The following is a 12,710-nucleotide window of genomic DNA, read 5'->3' on the forward strand; positions in this document are numbered from 1 at the left end:
TGCTAGCCATTGCCTCCAAATACCAGGTCCTGAAAAACCCAAATCACTTCTGGAGACTCACTTAAGATATTACCTATACACTAGCTCATTCGGATGGATTTAAATAATTATGAACTTTTGGAAAAGATCAAACTAATTTACATAAATGCTAAAGTATGCATGGAAAACAAAGCTCATCAATATTTGTTTCAGGAACATCTTAATCTAGAGCCTTAAGAATGTAAGAGTTAAGGAATGTCAATACCTAGTTATTATTTCATTTCTTCTAATTATAAGAAATAAAAACCTTTCTTAAGAGTTAAAAACAAACAAACAAACAAGCAAACAAACAAACAAACAAAAAAACCCCAACAACTCACAAAACCCTGCACAGAAAAACTATGTCCCAGGACCTCATGAGGATGAAAAAGAGCTGAATGCGATCTTCAAAAAATTAGCTTTGCTACAGATCCTTCATGTTCTTTCACCTACACACTAGAAATGATTTTCAACCTCTAGCCAGAGTGGTGTGAAATCTCCATTTCCCTTGAAACTGATTTTTTTTTTTTTGGTTTTAGATAGAATGTTGGCAGAGGGTATAAAAGAATTCAATTCACAGCTGTTCTACTTTTTTTTTTTAATGTAGGAAACATTAATCAAAGCTTTAAGTTATAAGCTTTCTCATGTTGTTTAGTATTCCAGTTCAACAAAGATCAATAGAGGCCATCCCTGTGTTTCTTGACGCCTCACCAGGAAGCAGAGGCGTGATTATGTAAATCGCCCGGCTCCAGCACCTCGGCCAGCTTGCTTATCTCCCCGGCCTTCTGCCTGCTGCTCCTGGCTCCCTGTGCAAAGTGCAAGCCTCTCCCTCTTATCTCCCAACAAAGCTCGGAGAGGCAAGGATTGAAGCCAGCGATGTTAAACAATGATGCATGGCTGATTTTATTTGTAAGTGATTTATTTCACTGAATTTAATTTTTTTTCACTTTGTGTGTAAGATATTTAGTAACAAGTCAGAATCGGAGAAGTAAGGCGGTGTTCAGAGACAATTGACACAGGTTAGAAATCTATTAAGCATGCTAACAGTTGTGTCTACACCGGTGGAAGAAGAAGGAAGCCCCTCATTGAGAATTTCAACATGCATTGACTAAATATCCCATTTACTCTCTGAAAGGCAATTAATCTGTAATTACATGCAGAAATTCACAAGTAATTCTATTCTTTGGGAAAAAAAAAACCCACAGTAATCATATAATCAGTTTAAGGGGTAGTACCCTTTTTTTTTTTTTTGAATTGGAAATACAAAAAGAGTAAAACCTAAAAACAAGGACATTCATGGAAATTTCTGAAATATTCCATTGGCATAATAAATGAAAATGATTGAAAGCCAGTTTCTAAACAGGTTTCACGCCAGGTGCTGCGGTGGTCGGCAGCCTGTCCGTGTGACACAGGCCACTCCAGAGAGAAAGCGTGCACGCGGCTCTGCTGTAATGATGGACCAGGGGACACTGTCCTTCCATCTCTCCTGCATTAATCCCTGACCCGAGTATCTCGGCAGCATAATCCCCATTTAGCATTAGTAGCAACGGCTTCGACTGTGAGGAACACTTTTTTGATAAGTAAGCACTGATTCGGGCATCGCTTTTAAACAACATATTCCCAGCTCAGCAAGAAACCTACACTCCTGAATGAACCGGAGCACATTACTGAGAAAAAGTTCATTAACCTTGCTAGATTCGGGGGTTAACAGGATAGCTGAAGAAAAGCACTGAGTGAACAGCTCGGATACAAAACAAATTAAAATGAATGTCATCATTCCTTTTGATATTCATTAGTTGATTCAGAGGGAGAATGCTCTTCTTAAATTTGCAAGCATTTATCTGTGAAAAACAGGTGTACATCTGCTGCTCGAGTGCGTCCTAAGCGCGGGAGGGCAGAATAATGCAGACACTCACCCGTTCCGCTGAGGGAGGGGCTGGGCGAGGGAGAAAAGACTTGGGCCGCGAAATCCTCAAACGTCATTACTTCTCGGTGGTTCTGAATTATTGCTTCGAGGTACAGAGCTCTCTCTTCGTAGCTGCAGTCATTGATTAAGGAAACAAGTGCACATGTGGAACGACACATATAACAATGACACGGTTCACTCTGGTTTGAATACGGTTATGCAACTTTTATGTGTGTGTGTGGGGGGGGGGGAAGAAAGTACCTTCCAAGTCTGTTAACCTCTTGCCAGGGAATTAAATAGAAGTCATAATTAACGGTAAGATTCTGATGTTGAGACCTGTTTCTCTTAGACTTCAGTCAGTTACATCCAACACCAGTATTACTGAAAAATATGAACATCAATAGTTATAGAATCATAGCAAAAAATCATTAAGGTTGATCCAAACAAACAAAAACAGAGGCATTGATTGTGACGGCATCTCTTTCCACTGACGGCTGTGTGATGATGTCGGACCTTCCCTTCCTAGGTCAGTGGATAGAATGTTCTTCTCAGTCCCTATAAAATGAATTGACACTTGAAGCAAGAATTGGTGTACACTTAAAAAAAAAAAAAGACACTCCACGGAAGAGGGAAGGCCAGGAAGGTATGCTCCAAGGGGGCACCAGTGCCTCAGGCCAGGACAGGCTACGAGCATTAGAAAATAGGAACTAATAAGTGGGGGACTCTAGCAGAGAGTGCACAATGCAATTTAAAAAAGAAAAGACTATTGCCTTTTAATTAAAACTGCAGTCTGGAACACACGCATTCAAATGTGTAATCAAAAACCAGTCACCAATAAAACTTACAAGCGTAACACGCTGAAGCAACTTTCCAGCTGTCTTAATAGGACCCCTGCGTGTGGCAGCCTTTCATAGGGCAGAAAGCAAATCTTCCCCTTTTGTGTATGGCTTCTGTTTCCTCGGAAGGTGAATCATGCACTTCCAATAACAGGATAACGTCAGAACAATTCGACAGCGGATGGAGGCACCGCGCATATGACTTTATGAATTAACAGTTGGGGAAGTCGGCATGACGTCTCATTTTCCCCTTCCTAGTTATCAATGCAAAAGTTAAAAGATGTGTTTTAGTCGTTTTGAAAATCATGCTAATTCTCCAGGAACACAGGGAATGTGGATCACCATCAATCAGTTCATTATTTGCTACTCTGGAAGAGCAAAAGTAATCCTAGCATTTCTCACTGTATTTTAAAACTATCTTTCCAAAACAGCCTCTTTAAAAATAAAAGTTGGTGACAATTATGCTTTTCTGATTAGCTTTCAGTAAGCATGTGTTTTAAGATTGGAAAATATTTTTCTATTTTCTTTTGTCAAAGTATGCATATGGATTTCCCAATGCAGGCCCTTCCTCTTCTGCCCCTTTTAATTATATTCAGAGGAAGATTTTTACACCATGAGACCAGAGGCATCTTGGGGCTGTGCTGTCTACTGCGGTAGCCATGAGCCGCATGTGGCTATCTAAATTTAAATTCAAATTAATTAAAATAAAAAAATAGAAATTCAGTTCTTCTGTCCCACTAGCTGTATTTTAAGCACCCAGCAGCCACATGCAGCTGGGGTCACTGTGCTAGATTGCATGGATGTGAAACACGTCCTTTGTCGTGGCGAGAGCTATGGGGCAGCTCTGTTCCAGGATTTCTCTTTACATTTGCTCTATGTAACTTTAAAAAAGAATTCAAAAGTGGCCCCTCTGATGAATTTACAGTGTTTTATGCAGACAGTCACGGCAGCCTAAGGCCTGGGTGGTGGGAGTCTGAACCGGCTTCTCGAATGCAGGCTGAACTCCCAGTGACTCGCCCTGATGAACAGGCTGCCAAACTTCCACAGTGAGAGGCATCCTCTCAGGCCCAATTCTAGAGGGACCCACTAATGCCATTCACGTCTCATTATGAACACGCTTATTCTGCACAGCACTTGGCTGTCGCGCAGCTCGGCCCTCCGTGCACGGCCCCAGCAAGCCGCTGGTCCAGGGAACAGCAGGACGTTAGGCCTGAGTGGCCGTCTGGCGAACAGGCACTCTGACACTAAGCTGGCACGTGCTGGCCCAGCAGGGGCCGAGCGAGGCGTGACAAATTACTCAAAGAGCTGAGCTAAACTTATGGCTGACAACCACCTGAGCCTTAGGACAGCCGTGGCCCGCTGTCAACACGCAATTCATGGCTCCCCCTTTCAGACCGCAGTCTGCTTGAGGGCCCGGGTTAGAGCAGGCGCGGCCCTCTAAAGACCTGTCATGCTCTGCCTAGAATGGTCCTGCTGTTTCCTGAAAGGCCCCACTGCGTCCAACACATCCACATACAGTGCTTGGGACAATGGTGAACAAAACAGAAGAGTGGATGCATTTTGCTAAATGTGCTATGGAAGCCACATATCTGCAAGAGTGGCTGCGATGTTAATCAAGCTCGCAGTCAACCCTACAAAGAGATGTCATGTATAATACCACAGAAATTGACCTCAGACAGCAGCTCGTCATCCTCTCCCTGAATGACACTATCCAGTTGGTAAGCTTGTCCCTGTCAAGGCTGAGAAATCTGGGCTCCTAAGAGCAAGTCCAGCACTTGAGTTACCGGGGGTGATAATCAAGTTTTGAGATTCTCTGACTTGAACATTTATGGTCTGACTCCTCAAAGAAGGCACCGTGGGAGACAGCACAAAAAGGTGCTTCCAGAACTGGATACCAGAGGAGGAAGTGTTTACCTCACAGAAGATTCCCAATCTCGCATTCACGCCCTTGTCACACGTAGCACACACTCCCCCACCCCCAGGCTGGTCCTATGCTGTCATTGGAGCGTTAACAGTGCTAAACTGGGTGTTGTCATCTAGACAAACATCCATTAGGGACTGCAGGGAGACCAGGAGATCACCAAATGCATTTTCACTCAAGGCCCACGCCAGGGCATGTAAACACCATGACAAAAAGAAAACAAACACCACCCCAATCCTGGCACTGTTTAGAAACAGCGAAGGAGCTCAGGGTGCCAAAAATCATTTCTTTTAGTAGCTTTAAAGAATGTACGTAGCTCTGGGATTTAACTGAATTTATTAGAACTACTAACAAGGGCAATTAGAAGCAGCATCACCTGACATTTTCTTTTCTTTTTCTTTTTTTTAATTTGCATGTAAGTGGACCCGTGCAATTAATGTTTATTTATTTTTGAGAGTTACAGGGTGCTAGTGGGGGAGGGGCAGAGAGAGAGAGACAGAGAGAGAGAGAGAGAGGGAGAGACAGGATCTGAGGCAGGCTCTAGGCTCTGAGCCATCAGTGCAGAGCCTGATGCAGGACTTGAACTCACAGACTGTGAGATCATGACCTGAGCTGAAGTTGGTCGCTTAACCAACTGAGCCACCCAGGCACCCCTGACATTTTCTTATCTAATATCTTTAGGGCTTCAATGCTGGTTGTTTTCTATATAAATAAAAAAAAAGGCATTTATAATTTAGACATCGAAACGCTATTCTAAGGTTCCTCTCCTGTGTAAGACATGTTAAGATATGAACCGAATGCTGTAATAATGCCAGGCAGTGGATGGTCAGTGCCTCTGGCTGAAAGCAGGTGGCTAAAGAGACACCTGGTCACAAATCCAATACCTGTTTTAATACTAGCCACTGCTCTGTTGTTCTCTCAGAAAGTCCACTAACAAATGTAAAACTTCAATTCTGTTCTAAATTACTATCTCATTAAAAACCACACACAAGTATTTTTTTAAAGAGAGAATTTTCCCTTTGATTACTCAATTTGGAGAGCATTTAAATTACTACCTAGCAATCCATCTTGGTTCCTAGATATTTTGAGTTTTTTCAGTGACCCGCTGTGTCTATGTTTTGATGTAAGAATTTTATCAATTACTGATATCCCTCTACTTGAATAAATATGTATTTGCCACTTTTATTTTATCAAAAACTTCCAGGAGAACTTTCTGACACCCTCAGGACAAATTCAACTGGGTTACAAAAGCCTGAGAATACAAGTCCAACTCCCCAACTTTATTCTGATTATTTGTTTTTATGTTTAGAAATGGCAGCAGCTGTCTGACAGGAAGGAGCTTGCCTTTTGGAGACAAGAGGGGCTTAGGTTTGAGTTCCAGCTTTCTCCCTGCTACCACGGGGGTACCCAGGACAAGCTGTTCCAATAGCCCCAGCCTCGGTTGCCTGATGTGTAAAGCGAGGACACTGACATCTGCTCTTGGGGCTGCCCAGAGGACCAGATGGAATCACATATTGAAGCCTCAACGCGACCCAGGTTCCAGAGCATGCGAGATGTGGACTGCCCGCTCCTTCCCCCCACTTAATATGGGCTTAGGGGTTCATCTCCCAGAAAGAACATAGTGGATAAGCTGGAGGAACCTCTGTGTCTCTAGGACAAGCAAGCCTCCTTTATGCTAGACCCTCGTGAGCTGGGGTGAGTGTCATGGCTTCCACATTACTGATCAGCAAGTGGAATGCGAAGGGTTCAAGTGATTTTCCAGAGTCACAGTTACTCAGTGGTACAGTTGGGACCAGAACCGAGGTCTTCTAACTTTTACTTCTTTCAGCTTGATTTCTAAAGTACACAGGGTTAAGTTTGGGGTTTCGTGCAAGGTTGGGAGCTAAACTACTGACTTAAATCTATATGGGCGTGAAAATCAACCTGAGTCCATAGGCTTAAGCTGCATTGACACCCACAGACTATGCTGACTTTATAAATTCAGAAAAATAACAATTACCTCATTTTCATTTCTTTTTACTTAATCATGCTATGTGTTTGCTGACTGCTGTTTAGGATTTTCACCCTTTTCTCTGCTTTATTTATTTATTCCTTAATTTTTTTTTTTTAAATTTTATTTACTTTTTTGAGAGAGACAGAGCATGACTGGGGGGGGGGGGCAGAGAGAGAGGGAGACACAGAATCCGAAGCAGGTTCCAGGCTCTGAGCTGTCAGCAGAGCCAGATGTGGGGCTCAAACTCACAAACTACGAGATCATGACCTGAGTCAAAGTCGGATACTTAACCAACTGAGCCACCCAGGTGCCCCTATTTTTTTTTTCTTTTAAGGAAAGACCTTCCCTAAATTTCCCAGGAGTGGCCACTAGGCCCAGCCTGACAAAGCAGCCTTGGAGGAGCCTTCTGATGTCACATCTGTGTGTCCTGCAGCAGTTTTCCTACCTATCCCTGGTTTTCCTTAACTCATGCAGCCCCTCATCGATGACACAAGCCCACCCAGAGCTGGTCGCACTTGTGACTCTGTAGACTCCATTTCCCATGGCAGTGGTCTATGAGGGGAGGGAAGCCAAGTTTCAGCACTGCCTGGGAGGCTCTGGACAACCCCATGTGCCTCTGAGAAGTCGTGGCACTTGCAAAGTTTGCCACCATTGCTTGCTCCATCCATCCCTTAAGGGTGTGACAGTGGAATAAAGAGAAGCCCTGACTGTAGTTACCATGTAGGACCATCTCATCTTAAATATCCTTACATTTGTTTCCTGTGGCTGCTGTAAATGACCACAAACTGGTTGGCAGGGGGCGGGGGGCGGGCTTAAAACAACAGAAGTTTGTTCTCTCACACTTCTCGGAGGCCAGAAGTTCAAAGTCAAGGTGTCAGCAGGGCCTTACTTCCTGCAGAGGCTCTATGTGACTGATCACTCCCATCCCTGCCTCCTTGGCTATACTGCCTCCTCCTCTTCGTGTGTCTCTTATAAAGACACTTGTTATTAGATTTAGGGCTCACCTGGATAATCCAGGATGATCTTCTCATGTCAAGATCCTTCACTGAGTTGTAAAGACCCTTCTTGGAATAAGTTAACATTCACAGGTTCTGGGATTAGGCATATCTTTCTGGCACCCACGACTTAGCCCATTATACTCCTTATGAGTATACTGTATTATACTGTATGGGTCAGGTTCATCCTTACATCACTCATACTACCTAGCTTATAGGTGCTTTATGCAATATTTATTGAATGCCTAGGATTTGTGCCCATTGCTCTGGGTTATGACACTGCTAGATATATTTCAAGCAAAGGCAGTTTATAAAGAGAGATTAGGGAGTTTTCAGTTTGAAGTAAAAATCTGCATAGATAAAAAAAAAATAAGTGATACAAAACTTCCAGAAGAAAAGTATAGGGCAAATTCTTTATGACCTTGGGATTTGGAGTGATTCATTAAATAAGAAACCAAAACATGAACCATAAGGGGGAAGCCTGGTACATCTGGGCGTATTCAAATTAAAAACTACTATTTACCACAATACCATAAAAAGTGACAAGGTACAAAGTGGGAGAAGTCATCTACAACACACACAACTGACAAAGGGTAAATGTCCAGAACATGTAAAGAACTCCCAGAAATCAGTAAAAGAATCAAATCTAATCAAATCTATTAGAAAAAATGGGCAGGGGCACCTGGGTGTCTCAGTCGGTTGAGAATATGACTTAAGTTCAGGTTATGATCTTGCAGTTTGTGAGTTCTAGCCCCGCGTCGGGCTCTGTGCTGACAGCTCAGAGCCTGGAGCCTGTTTTGGATTCTGTGTCTCCCTCTCCCTCTGCCCCGAACCCACTCTCATTCTGTTTCTGTCTCTCTCAAAAATAAATAAACATTAAAAAAATAAAAAAAAGTTAAAATGGGCAAAATACACAAGCATTTCCAGAACATAAACTATGAATGGATATTAAGGTGCTTAACATCACTAATAATCAGGGATTATTACAGACACAATGAGATACCATTTTATATATACCAGACTGGCAAAACAAAAAAATCTAATAATGCCAAATGTCAGAGAGGATAGGCAGAGGAATTCTCAGAGCCTACTGGTAGGAGATAATTGGCTTAACTTCTCAGGAAGGCAATTTCACATTATCCAAGAAACAGCAGATGTGCAGACTTGTGGGCCAGCAATCCCACATATAACAATGTTTATAATATTCTATAGACAGTGGCAAAGTCAAAAAAGAGAGAGAAATTATTTTTAAGTTCTACTGATAGATGTAGTCACATAGTAGAATATTATACAGCAGTGAAAATAAACCACAGGTGTGTGGATTAGTATGGATGAAACTTAAAAAACAATGTTAATGGAAAAGTAACTCACTGAAGAACATGTACAGTGCAATTCTATCTACATACATTTATATTTATTTATTTTTAATTTAATTTTTTATTTTAACTTGTTTTTTTTTAATTTACATCCAAATTAGTTAGCATATAGTGCAATAATGATTTCAGTAAATTCCTTAATGCACCTTACCCATTTAGCCCATCCTCCCTCCCACAACCCCTCCACAACTCTCAGTTCATTCTCCATATTTATAAGTCTCTTGTTTTGTCCCCCTCCCTGTTTTTATATTGTTTTTGTTTCCCTTCCCTTATGTTCATCTGTTTTGTCTCTTAAAGTCCTCATATGAGTGAAGTCATATGATATTTGTCTTTCTCTGACTAATTTCACTTAGCATAATACCCTCCAGTTCCATCCACGTAGTTGCAAATCACAAGATTTCATTCTTTTTGATTGCTGGGTAATATACATATACGTATAATATACATATACATATAATACATATAATATACATATGTGTGTGTGTATATATATATATATATATATATATACATACACACACACACATATATATAGTGATATATCTTCTTTATCCATTAATCTATTGATGGACATTTGGGCTCTTTCCATACCTTGGCTATTGTTGATAGTGCTGCTATAAACATGGGGTGCATGTGTCCCTTCGAAACAGCATACCTGTATCCTTTGGATAAATGCCTAGTAGTGCAATTGCTGGGTCATAGGGTAGTTCTATTTTTAGTTTTTTGAGGAACCTCCATACTGTTTTCCAGAGTGGCTGTACCAGCTTGCATTCCCACCAACAACGCAAAAGAGATCCTCTTTCTCCACATCCTCACCAACATCTGTTGTTGCCCGAGTTGTTAATGTTAGCCATTCTGACAGGTGTGAGGTGGTATCTCATTGTGGTTTTGATTTGTATTTCCCTGCTGATGAGTGATGTTGAGCATTTTCTCATGTGTCAGTTGGCCATGTGGATGTCTTCTTTGGAGAAATGTCTATTCATGTCTTTTGCCCATTTCTTCTCTGGATTATTTGTTTTTTGGGTGTTGAGTTTGAGAAGTTCTTTATAGATTTTGATACTAACCCTTTATCTGATATGTCATTTGTGAATATCTTCTCCCATTCCATAGGTTGCCTTTTAGTTTTGCTGATTGTTTCCTTTGCTGTGCAGAAGCTTTTTATTTTGATGAGGTCCCCATAGTTCATTTTTGCAGTTGTTTCCCTTGCCTTTGGAGATGTGTTGAGTAAGAAGTTGCTGCGGCCAAGATCAAAGAGATTTTTGCCTGCTTTCTCCTCAAGGATTTTGATGGCTTCCTGTCTTCCATTGATGTCTTTCATCCATTTTGAGTTTATTTTTGTGTATGATGTAAGAAAGTGGTCCAGGTTCATTCTTCTGCATGTCGCTGTCCAGTTTTCCCAGCACCACTTGCTGAAGAGACTGCCTTTATTCCATTGGATATTCTTTCCTGCTTTGTCAAAGATTAGTTAGCCATACACTTGTGGGTCCATTTCTGGGTTCTCTATTCTGTTCCAATGATCTGAGTGTCTGTTCTCATGCCATTATTTTTATTTATTTTTTTAAAGTTTATTTATTTATTTTGAGAGAGAGAGAATGAAAACAGAATTGGGGGAGGGCAGAGAGAAGGAGAGACAGAATCCCAAGCAGGTCCTGTGCCACCAGCACAAAGCCCGACGTGGGGCTCAAACTCACAAACTGTGAGATCACGACCTGAGCTGAGATCAAGAGTCAGAAGCTTAACCAACTGAGCCACCCAGGTGACCCTCTACATAAATTTAAAAAACAGGCAAAGTAAAACATACTGCTTTAGGAATACAAACATATGCAGTGAAACTATCACCCAGATTATATCTGGGGTGGGGGAAGAGGCTGCATAGGGAAAGGTCAAATATATTGGTCAGTACACATGGGGGGCCAGTACAGGGGCATGTTTTATTATTCTTTAGAATTTATGTACATGTTAGCTATTTTCTAGTATGTGTAAAATATCTCATAATATAAATAGGCAATCTGGTGAGAATGGAATATAGTACTAATCAAAGGGATCTTTTCTCACCTATTGTAAGGACAGAATGAGCTTCTTTAAACCAATGGCAGTGGGGCACCTGGGTGGCTCAGTTGCTTAAGTGTCTGACTTCAGCTCAGGTCATGATTTCATGGTTCATGAATTCGAGTCTCGCATCAGGCTCTGTGCTGACAGCTGAGAGCCTAGAGCTGCTTCAGATTCTGTGTGTCCCTCTTTCTCTCTCTGTCTCTGCCCCTCCCCACTTGCATTCTCTCTCTCTCTCTCTCTTTCTCTCTCTCTCTTAAAAATAAATAAACATTAAAAACAAAACCAAAGGCAGATATAAAAAATATAGTTAGAGATAACAATGATAGGTCCATCTGATTCAGACACAGAAAAAGCAGAAAAGAGGCAGTGCTATTCTTAAGGCCTTAGTTCCAGAAACAGACCAAAATATGAGAGCTCAAAATTTCCAGAAAGGTGTGAAAAGCTGTGGATACAAATGCCATCCATGGGGTGGGGGAATATTGCTCCAGGAGAGAATATGTCTTCCTACAAAGATACTTTTGCTAGAATTACCTCACACTAAGAATGACAAAATGGGCTGAACTAGAGAATGGTGAACACACTACATATACACACAGGCCTGTGTGCATGATTTCTATTCAGCATCCTACTCTGCTCAGTACACTTGATTTCAAGGGACTCTGCCATTTTCAGAAAGCAAGTCCACATTCACTCAAATGCTTATCCATGCAAGAAATATGTGCTGAGTGCCCACCAGTGCTTGGTGATGGGCACATAACTGGGAAACAGGACAGGGGCTGCCCCTACCCTCAGCAGGCCCACATTCCAGCAGAGACAGGTGCACAGAGTAAGGGGAGCTGTCCTTACGTCAGTGCCAGGTAGAGAGCGAGGACAGAAAGGGCAGGGAAGCCTCTGAAGCAGTGGCCAGAAAGGGGCTAATCAAGAGGGGGTGGGGGCAAGCAGCTGTGAGAGCATTACAGGTGCAGAGAGGCATGAGTTGGAAGGAGCCCCAAGGAGTTTCAGGACGTGAAAGGAGATTGGTACCCACCCCAGGGTGGCAAGAGGGGCAGGAGGTACATTTGAAAGGCTGACTGGGTCTGGGTGACAGGAGGTCTGAATGGTTTGAGGCAAGGGAGCAGTGTGGCCTCACTTAGGTTTCTAGATCACCCTGAGAAGGTCTGCCACCACTAAGGAAAGTCCAGCACGCCCTCATGTTTTGAAGAGGTCAATGCTGGCTTGCATCTATATGATTAATCCCTGGGCTTGTACAGTACTTGTTCTCTGCCTATTTCCAGGATATATATATATATGTTGAGCAAGTGGAAATGGTACGATGGCTACCTGCAGATTTGAAATGATCATAACTTCTGAGAATGGTCTTGAAGAGAAGGTGTCTGGTTGGATGATGTGCCTGACTTGGAGGGAAGAGGAAATGGAGCACAGGCAGAGGTGGAAGCAGCCCTCCAGGATGAAGCAGAGAACAAAGTGTTATGGACAAGATGGCGGGCACATTCCTCACACAAGGACAGATACTGTGCTCACAGAAATCTAGTGAAAAGGAGACTATTTAAAACAGCTGTGGACTGAGGAATGTTACCCTGAATCAAATGTTTTAAATATATCTATAGATATAC

At 42.2% G+C, this 12,710-nt stretch overlaps 1 protein-coding gene across 3 annotated transcripts in view; it reads right to left on the reverse strand.

The window, feature by feature from the left end:
• The window catches only part of RALGAPA2 (Ral GTPase activating protein catalytic subunit alpha 2), a 322,390-nt gene that overhangs the window by 20,650 nt on the left and 289,030 nt on the right, over positions 1–12,710 (reverse strand). For all 3 annotated transcript variants that reach the window (XM_047854052.1, XM_047854051.1, XM_047854050.1), the window contains exon 38: positions 1,935–2,056. In XM_047854052.1, coding sequence (XP_047710008.1) covers positions 1,935–2,056 — 122 coding nt within the window. The remainder of the gene's footprint in view (positions 1–1,934; positions 2,057–12,710) is intronic.

Source organism: Prionailurus viverrinus, chromosome A3, assembly GCF_022837055.1.
Source record: "Prionailurus viverrinus isolate Anna chromosome A3, UM_Priviv_1.0, whole genome shotgun sequence".
In the NCBI taxonomy this organism is placed as follows: Eukaryota; Metazoa; Chordata; class Mammalia; order Carnivora; family Felidae; genus Prionailurus; species Prionailurus viverrinus.